At 44.7% G+C, this 9342-nt stretch overlaps 1 protein-coding gene across 1 annotated transcript; it reads left to right on the top strand.

Moving 5' to 3' along the window:
- The first annotated feature begins 1611 nt into the window (after positions 1 to 1611).
- On the top strand, positions 1612 to 9127 carry LOC136319348 (olfactory receptor 10H1-like). Its single transcript, XM_066252645.1, is given in 4 exon segments — positions 1612 to 1733; positions 8599 to 8785; positions 8788 to 8862; positions 8864 to 9127. Coding segments are annotated over 4 exon segments (648 nt in total).
- The last annotated feature ends 215 nt before the right edge of the window (positions 9128 to 9342 follow it).

Below are 9342 nucleotides of genomic sequence, written 5' to 3'. Positions count from 1 at the left end.
AGACTCTTGTTATACCCAATTGCCTTTGAAATAAACGAATGTTTCCCAATATTAGAACTCAGGGTGGCTTTTCTTTTCTTTTTTAAGGTGGAAACAAAATTATTATTCATATAAGTACTTTTTATTTTATTTTATTATTTTTGTTTTTAAGTGAGAGGAGGGGAGACAGATTTCCACATATACCCTGACCGGGATCCACTCAGCAACCCCTGTCTGGGGCAGATGCTTGAATCAATTAAGCTATCTTCAGTGCCTGAGGTCAACACTCAAACCAATCAAGCCACTGGCTGCGGGAGGGGAAGAGAGAGAGAATAGGGAGAGGGAAGAGAAGAGAAGCAGTTGGTTGCTTTTGCAATGCCAGCGGCTGAGGCCAGGCAGTTCCATATTGGATTTGGACAGATGGTAAAGAAACTGCAGAGCCAGACAACGTTGGGCCATTCCATTTAATAAGGTCTCACAACAGCAGACAAGCACACAGGCAGGGGAAACTGCTTCTCAGGCAAACAAACAGCAAGAATGTACCCTCCCAGTAGCAGGTGGGCACGCAATCCACCATCCGCAATCCCCCAATCTCTCTCAAGCACAAGCGCCCATAGCCTTATACAGGCCATACACACATGGCACAGCCACGCACTCACGCACCAGTCAGGCAAAGTGTTTGCAGGTGGTAACCCCGTGAGCAGTCCTAACACAGCTGCCCCGTACTTCTCATGTGTGTCCTGACCAGGGATTGAACCCAGGACGTCCACACGCCAGGCTGACGCTCTATCCACTGAGTAAACTGGCCAGTGCGGCGACCAGTGCAGGGAAGTGAAGGCCCGAGTGGGGGCAACAGAGGATTAAGGAAAACACAGAGACATAGACAGAGTTTGGGCCAGGTTGGACACTGTGCTCTGTTGGAGACACAATGACCCCAAGCCTGGAAAACCCATTTATTTTATATGCGTAAACAAGAGGGTAGTGTGCTAGGGAGTGTAGGTGATAACTATGTAATGCTTTATCCTACAAGCATATTAGGACATCCTGAGCCTGCGGTGGCACTGTGTGATTGTCGCCCTGCTTTTGGCATCAATGCCACGAACAGCCTTCAAGTCATTTTAGTGACCATCCCCTGCCAGGTCACTCAGGGCCGAGCAGGGCCCTTCCTCTGTTCTCAGCTGCACATAGGCCAGACGCATGCAAGATGCAGTGGCCTCTACAGGCCAGGGCCTCATGTAAGTACTTTTAAAAAATATATATTTTGAATATATTTGACATATAACATTGTGTAATTTAAGATATGCAAAATGTTAATTTGATGCACTTATATATTGCAATATGATTGCTGGTGTAAGGATATTTAGTACTTGTCACATTACATAATTATACTGTCTTTTTAGTGGTTGAGATCATTAAGTTTTATTCTCTTAGCAAGCTTGATGATTGTAGCACAATACTGTCTCTTCATTCATTAGTGGGCATTTAGGTTGTTTAAATATCTTGGCTATTGTGAATAATGTTGCAATAAACATAGGAGTGCTTATATCTCTTCAAAATCCTGTTTTCATTTTCTTTGGGTAGATATCCAGAAGTGGAATTGCTGGATTGTATGGTAGATCTAAGTAATGCCGGATGTCGCGGCCAGGCAGTTTCACACTGGATTTGGGCAGATCACAGAAGAACCGGGCAGATCACAGAAGGACTGCGGAGTTGAAAGGCATTTGGCGATTCCCGTTGACTGGATTCACGCAGAGGTGGGAGAGCGAATAGGCAGGGGAAAACCACTTCTCCCGGTGGTAGTCCAGCAATCAGGAAAACTGTCCCTCACAGTGGTGGGCAAGTGATCAGGAATCCCTATCCCTTGCAGTAGCAGGCAAATGATCTGCACTGAGGAAAAGTACTCACAGGCTTATATAGGCTGTTCACACATGTGGCTTTCTGCCATGTGCTCACATACTAATCATGCAAAGTCTTGCAGGCAGAAAACAAGTGAGCAAGCCTAACCACAGCTGTTTTTCCCTATAATCTATTTTTAACTTTTTGAGAAAAATTCATAGTTTCCCATAGTGGTTATATCCTTGGCAACACCTGTTTTCTTTTATCTTCTTGATAATAGTAATTCTAACAGGTGTGAGGTGATATCTCACTGTGTTTTTTATTGCATTTCCCTGATAATTAGTGATGTTGAACATCACTCCATATGTCTGTTGGCCATTTTGATGTCTTCTTTGGAAATTTTTCTATTTTGTTTTACCAATTTTTTTTTTAATGTGAGGAAGGGAGATAGACACACTCCCCACAGCGCCCTGACCAGGATCCACCTGGCAACTCCCATCTGGGGTGAATGCTCGAATCATCCAGCTATTCTCAGCACCTGAAGCTGATGCTCAGCCCAACCGAGCTACCCTTAGCACCCTGGGCCGACACTTGAACCACTTGAGCAACTGGGAGAGGGGAAGAGAGAGTGAGAGAAGGAGGAAGGGGAGGTGAAGAGAAGCAGATGGTTGCTTCTCACATGTGCCCTGACCAGGAATCAAAGAATCCATGACATCCATAGGCCAGCTGATGCTCCATCCACTGAACCAACCAGCTGGGGCCAAGTTTTGCCAATTTCTAATCAAATTGTTTGGGTTTTTGTTATTTAGTTGTATACTTTTTTAAATTCATTTTTTAGAGAGAGAGAGAGAAGGGAGGAGGAGCCGAAAGCATCAACTCTCATATGTGCGTTGATCAGGTAAGTCCAGGGTTTTGAACCAGCGACCTCAGCATTCCAAGTCAACACTTTATCCACTGCGCCACCACAGGTCAGGCCACTGTGTAAGTTTTTTAAAATGTATTTTGGATATTAACACCTTATCCAATATATGGTTTGCAAAATTTTCTCCCATTCTTTAGGTTTTATTTTCATTTTGTTGTTTCTTTTGCTGTGCAGAAGCTTTTGAATTTGATGTAGTTCCATTTGTTGATTTTTGTTTTTGTTGTTTGTGCCTTTGGCGTCATGTCCAAAAAGTTATTGCCCAGACAAGTACCCAGAAGTTTCTTCCTGTTTTCTTCTCAGTTTTACCATATCTGGTTTTATATTTGTCTCTGATCCATTTTGAGTTAATTTTGGTGAGTGGTGTGAGACAGGGGTCCACTTTCATTGTTCTGCATGTGATTATCCAGTGTTTCAAGCACCATTTTTGAAGAGACTGGTTCTTTCCCCACTGGGTGTTTTTGGATCCTTTGTCGAATATTAGTTGAAACTGAAAGTTTTTCAGGGTGATTTTTCTTGGTCTATGAACACATTAAATAACTCACAAAAAGAAACAGCTGTGTTAGGTTTGCTTGCTTGCACTTTGCATGATTAGTGTGTGAGCATGTGGAAGAGCCACATGTCCATATCTATGTAAATCTATGGGTACTTGCCCTCAGGGAGGATTGCGGATTGCCTGCCCACCACTGCAAGGGGCCATTTTGCTATTCACTTGCCTGCTGCCATTTAGAACTGGTTTTCCCCTACCTGTCTGCTCATTTGACATTGCAAGACTTTAATAAACAAGAATGGCTCTATGCTTTCTGGCTTCACAGTTCCTCTACCATCTGCCTGAATCCAATGTGAACCTGCCTGGCCTTGGCCACCAGCATTACAAGTGACTTTAATATTTTTCACATAACATCCTTTTAGAAAATGAGAAAGTGGAGCCCTGGCTGGTTGACTCAGTGGATAGTGCATAGGCCAGGCGAATGGACATCCCGGGTTCAATTCCTGGTCATGGCACACAAGAGAAGTGACCATCTGCTTCTCTTCTCCCCTCTCTTTCTTTTTTCTTTTTCTTTTTTTTTAATTTTTCTGAAGCTGGAAATGGGGAGAGACAGTCAGACAGACTCCCGCATGTGCCCGACCGGGATCCACCCAGCACGCCCACTAGGGGGCGATGCTCTGCCCCTCCGGGGCGTCGCTCTGTCAAGACCAGAGCCACTCTAGCACCTGGGGCAGAGGCCAAGGAGCCATCCCCAGCGCCCGGGCCATCTTTTGCTCCAATGGAGCCTTGGTTGCGGGAGGGGAAGAGAGAGACAGAGAGGAAGGAGAGGGGGAGGGGTGGAGAAGCAGATGGGCGCTTCTCCTGTGTGCCCTGGCTGGGAATCGAACCCGGGACTTCTGCACGCCAGGCCGACGCTCTACCACTGAGCCAACTGGCTAGGGCCCCCCCCCTCTCTTTTTTTCCCCCCTTATCTCTTTCTTTCTCTCTCGCAGCCAGTGGCTTGACTGGTTCTAGCATTGGCCCCTGTACTTAGAATAGCTCAGTTGGTCCAAGGGTCAAACTCAGCCACTAAAAATAGCTCAGTTGATTTGAGCGTTGACCCAAGACAGGGGTTGCAGGGTGGATCCCAGTTGGGGCACATGTGGGATTCTGTATCACTATCTCCCCCCACTCACTTAAAAAAAGAAAAAAGTGAGGTAAGTCTTGGGGTTCAAGTGGGAAAATGAAAAAACAAGCTCTGGTTGGCACACTTACCAAGTAGTTTTGGCCTTCTATTTACACAACAGCGATCTATTCATTTATAGTGAAAAACTTTATAGGTTTAAAAACATTCAGGTTAAAGAAAGTTACTGAGTAAATACTGGCATTGCCGGTACTCAGACGTAGCCTGAGGAATGAGAATACTTGGTCAAAGAGATTGTCTGAGCTGAGTCAAGAACAAAAAAGACTGGAATTTCATGACAGTTTAGGGGCACTGGCTTTAAATTCTGACAGACTTGAGCCTGACCAGGTGGCGGCACAGTGGATAGAGCGTTGACCTGGAACGCTGAGGTTGCCAGTTCAAAATGCCAAGCTGGCCCGGTCAAGGCACATACAGGAAGCAACTACTACGAGTTGATGCTTCCCACTCCCCAACCCCCCCCCACCCCCTCTCTCCTCTCTAAAAATCAATGGATAAAATCTAAAAAATAGCCTGACCAGGCAGTGGCGCAGTGGTTGGAGTGTCGGACCGGGATGCAGAAGACCCAGGTTCGAGACCTCGAGGTTGCCGGCTTGAGCGTGGGCTCATCTGGTTTGAGCAAAAAGCTCACCAGCTTGGACCCAAGGTCGCTGGCTTGAGCAAGAGGTTACTCAGTCTGCTTAAGGCCCATGGTCAAGGCACATATGAGAAGGCAATCAATGAACAACTAAGGTGTTGCAACGAAAAACTAATGATTGATGCTTTTCATCTCTCTCTGTTCCTGTCTGTCTGACTCTCTCTCTTTCTGTCTCTGTAAAAAAAAAAAAAAAAAAAAAAAAACGCAAAAAAACCCCACTAAAAATAATAATAAAAGGAATTGAGAAATGAGCAAATGTAAAAAATGCACTTTTAAAAAAAGAGAAGAGCCCTGGCCGGTTGGCTCAGCGGTAGAGCGTTGGCCCGGCATGCGGGGGACCCGGGTTTGATTCCCGGCCAGGGCACATAGGAGAAGCGCCCATTTGCTTCTCCACCCCCCCTCTTCCTCTCTGTCTCTCTCTTCCCCTCCCGCAGCCAAGGCTCCATTGGAGCAAAGATGGCCCGGGCGCTGGGGATGGCTCCTTGGCCTCTGCCCCAGGCGCTAGAGTGGCTCTGGTCGTGGCAGAGCGACGCCCCGGAGGGGCAGAGCATCGCCCCCTGGTGGGCATGCCGGGTGGATCCCGGTCAGGCACATGCGGGAGTCTGTCTGTCTCTCCCCATTTCCAGCTTCAGAAAAATACAAAAAAAAAAAAAAAAAGAGAGAGAGAGAGAGAAGAAAAAAAACAGAGATTGTATGGTGCTTTTGAGAATGAATGCCCACCTTTGTGCCAACTGGAGATATAATTATTATTATTTTTACTATTTCTGAAGAGAGAGACAGACAGGCATGAAGGGAGAGAGACATAGATGAGAAACATCAATTCATAGTTGCGGCACTTTAGTTGTTCATTGATTGCTTTCTCATATGTGCCTTGACCAGGGGGCTCCAGCTGAGCTAGTGATCCCTTGCTCAAGCCAGCAACCACAGGGTCATGTCTATGATTCAATGCTGAAGCCAGTGACCCCATGATCAAGCTGGTAAGCCAGGGATCAAATCAGTGACCCCGGTGTTTTGAACCTGGGTCCTCAGCGTCCCAGGCCAACACTCTATCCACTGCACCACCAGCTGCTCAGACATTAATGAAAGGGCTTAGAGCAGGGGTAGTCAACCTTTTTATACCTACCACCCACTTTTGTATCTCTGTTAGTAGTAAAATTTTCTAACCACCCACCGGTTTCACAGTAATGGTGATTTATAAAGTAGGGAGATAACTTTACTTTATAAAATTTATAAAGCAGAGTTACAGCAAGTTAAAGCATATAATAATAATTACTTACCAAGTACTTTATGTCAGATTTTTGCTGTTTGGCAGAATAAATCTTTATAAAACAACTTACTATATAGTTAAATCTATCTTTTTATTTATACTTTGGTTGCTCCACTACTGCCCACCATGAAAGCTGGAATGCCCACTAGTGGGCGGTAGGGACCAGGTTGACTACCACTGGCTTAGAGAAAAAAAAATAGTAAAGACAACCCAAACTCATTGAATGTAATTATTGCTACAGGAAACTATTTTTATGTGTGAGGTAGTCCTTTCAACAAGTTCGACTTCATCTGCTGGTGTTTTGTTTTTATTATCTTACTGGACTTTGGAAAACAAACAGTATGCCAGAACTGAACCCTGACCTACTTATCTTCTAGATCCCCTAGGTAATGATTTTCCTTCTCACTATTCCCAAATCTCTTTCATATCCATGTATAAATAAACATTATTTTTAAAAAAAGTGACATTTCAAATCAGTGGCCTATTTATTAAATCATGTTGGAACAACTAGCCATTAAAAAATAAGTTTACCACAACACATCTATTAGAATGGCTAAAATCCAGAACATTAACAACAGCAAAGGCTGGCAAGGATGTGGAGCAACAGGAGCTTTGCTTCATTGCTGGTGGGAATGCAGAGTGGTAGAGCCACTTTGGAAGACAGCTTGGTGGTGTCTTACAAAACGGAACAAACTGTTACCATACAATCCAGCAACTGTGCTCCTTGGTATTTATTTACCCAAAGTAGGTAAAAACTTAGATCCACACAAAAACCTGCACTTGGAATGTTTAAAACAGCATTATTCATAATTACCAAAACTTGAAGAAACCAAAATACTTTCGAGTAGGTGAGTGGATAGTGTGCAACACAACTACACAATGGGATATTATTCAGTGCTCAGAAGAAATGGGCTGTGAAGCTATAAAAAGACATTGATAAAACTTAAATGCATATTAATAAGTGAAAGAAGCCTATCTGAAAAGGTTACCTACTGTGTGATTCCAATTATATGGCATTCTAGAAAAGGCAAAACTATGAAGACAATAAAAAGATCACTAAAGATCACTAATTTCCAGAGCTTAGGGGAGAGGGAGGGATGAATAGGCATAGCACAGAGGATTTTTAAGGCAATGGAAATACTCCATATGAAACTATAATAATGGGCTTTGGCTGGTTGGCTCAGAGGTAGAGCATCAGCCCAGTGTGTGGAAGTCCCAGTTCAATTCCTGGTCAGGGCACACAGGAGAAGCAACCATCTGCTTCTCCAGCGCTCTCTCTCTCTCTCTCTCTCTCTCTCTCCCTCCCCCTCTCTCCCTCTCTCCCTCCCTCCCTCTCCCACAGCCATGGCTTAAATGGTTAGGCACTGAGGATGGCTCCAAAGCCTCGCCTCAGGTGCTAAAATAGCTTGATTGCTGAGCAACAGAGCAGTGGCCCAGACAGGCAGAGCATTGCCTGGTAAATGGCTTGCTGGGGGGATCCTGGGCAGGGTGCATGCGTGAGTCTGTCTCTGCCTCCCCACCTCCCACTTAATAAAAAAAGAAAAGAAAGAAAAGAAACTATAATGATGGATATATCTGATTATATATTTGTCAAAACCCATAGAATGCGAAATACCAGGAATTACTCAAAATGTGAACTGTGGACTTTGGGAGATGATGATATATCACTCACTGCAGATTCATTAGTTGCAGCAAATGTACCAATATTGGGGGGAGGGGTTGGTAATGGGAGAGAGGTTGTGCACATGGTGGGGGGGAGTACCTAGGAAATCTCTGTACTTTTCTCTCAATTTTGCTGTGAATCTAAAACTGCTCTGAAATAATTAAGTCTTTGAAAAAAGTTAAACCCAACCTGAAATGTTCGCACAATATATTTTTGGTAGCTTAAAGTGTAAGAGCCTGGCAAACTTTTTTTTCAAATAAATGGCCAGATGGTAAAAAAATAAATAAATAAAATTAAAAATATATATATATATATATTTTTTTTTTTATTTTTTTTTAACAGAGGCAGAGAGAGGGACAGATAGGGAAGAGAGAGAGATGAGAAACATCAATTCTTTGTTGTGGCACCTTAGTTGTTCATTGACTGCTTTCTCATATGTGCCTTGACCCGGGGACTACAGCAGAGTGAGTAACCCTCTTGCTCAAGCCAGTGACCTTGAACTCAAGCCAGTGACCATGGGATCATGTTTGTGATCCCATGCTCAAGCTGGTGAGCCCACACTCAAGCCGGCGACCTTGGGTTTTGAACCTGGATTCTGTGTGTCCCAGTCCACTCTATTCACTACAGTGTGCTCATGAGTCCCCATGGCTGTGCCTGTCTGGTGGCCTGGTCTTGGGTGGTCACAATAGCCATTTTCCACCTCACCTTCTGTGGACCCAATGAGGTCCACCACTTTGCTTGTCATGTGCCACTACTGTTGAAGTTGGCCTGCAGAAATAACGTACCAGGTGTGGCCCTGGGTGTGGGCCTGGTATATACATCATGGCCTTGCTGGGCTGCTGTCTCCTCATCCTCCTCTCCTATGCCTCCATTGTGGCTACCATCTTGAGGGATCCCCTCAGCTGAGGGATGCCACAAGGCCTTTTCTGCATGCGTGTCCCACCTCGCTGTGGTAGTAGTGCACTATGGTTTTGCCTCTGTTGCGTACCTCAAGTCCAAGGGTCCCCAGCCTCTGGAAGGAGACACCCCGATGGGAGTCACCTACACAGTCCTCACACCCTTCCTCAGCCCCATTATCTTCAGCCTCAGGAATAAGGAGCTGAAGAACACCATGAGAAAGACTTTCCTCAGAAAGCTCTACCCAGAAAATATATGACCATTTGGGAGGAATTCCTTGAAACAGGTGAGTTGGGTTACCCAGTGCTAGCATTACAAATGGCACTTCATAAACATGCAATAACCTATTTTTGTCTGATACTTTAAGGTTTGCAATTAAATAGTACCTTGCAGGCAACATTCAAATGTAACACACAATGGTTAAGTAGCATCAAGGATGTATTCAGGGGAGAAGGATATATGAGATGATAACAA

The sequence above is a fragment of the Saccopteryx bilineata genome, chromosome 1 (assembly GCF_036850765.1).
Source record: "Saccopteryx bilineata isolate mSacBil1 chromosome 1, mSacBil1_pri_phased_curated, whole genome shotgun sequence".
NCBI classification, from domain to species: Eukaryota; Metazoa; Chordata; class Mammalia; order Chiroptera; family Emballonuridae; genus Saccopteryx; species Saccopteryx bilineata.
Note: the sequence above shows the minus strand (reverse complement) of the source record. Positions and strands in the feature narration are given on the sequence as shown.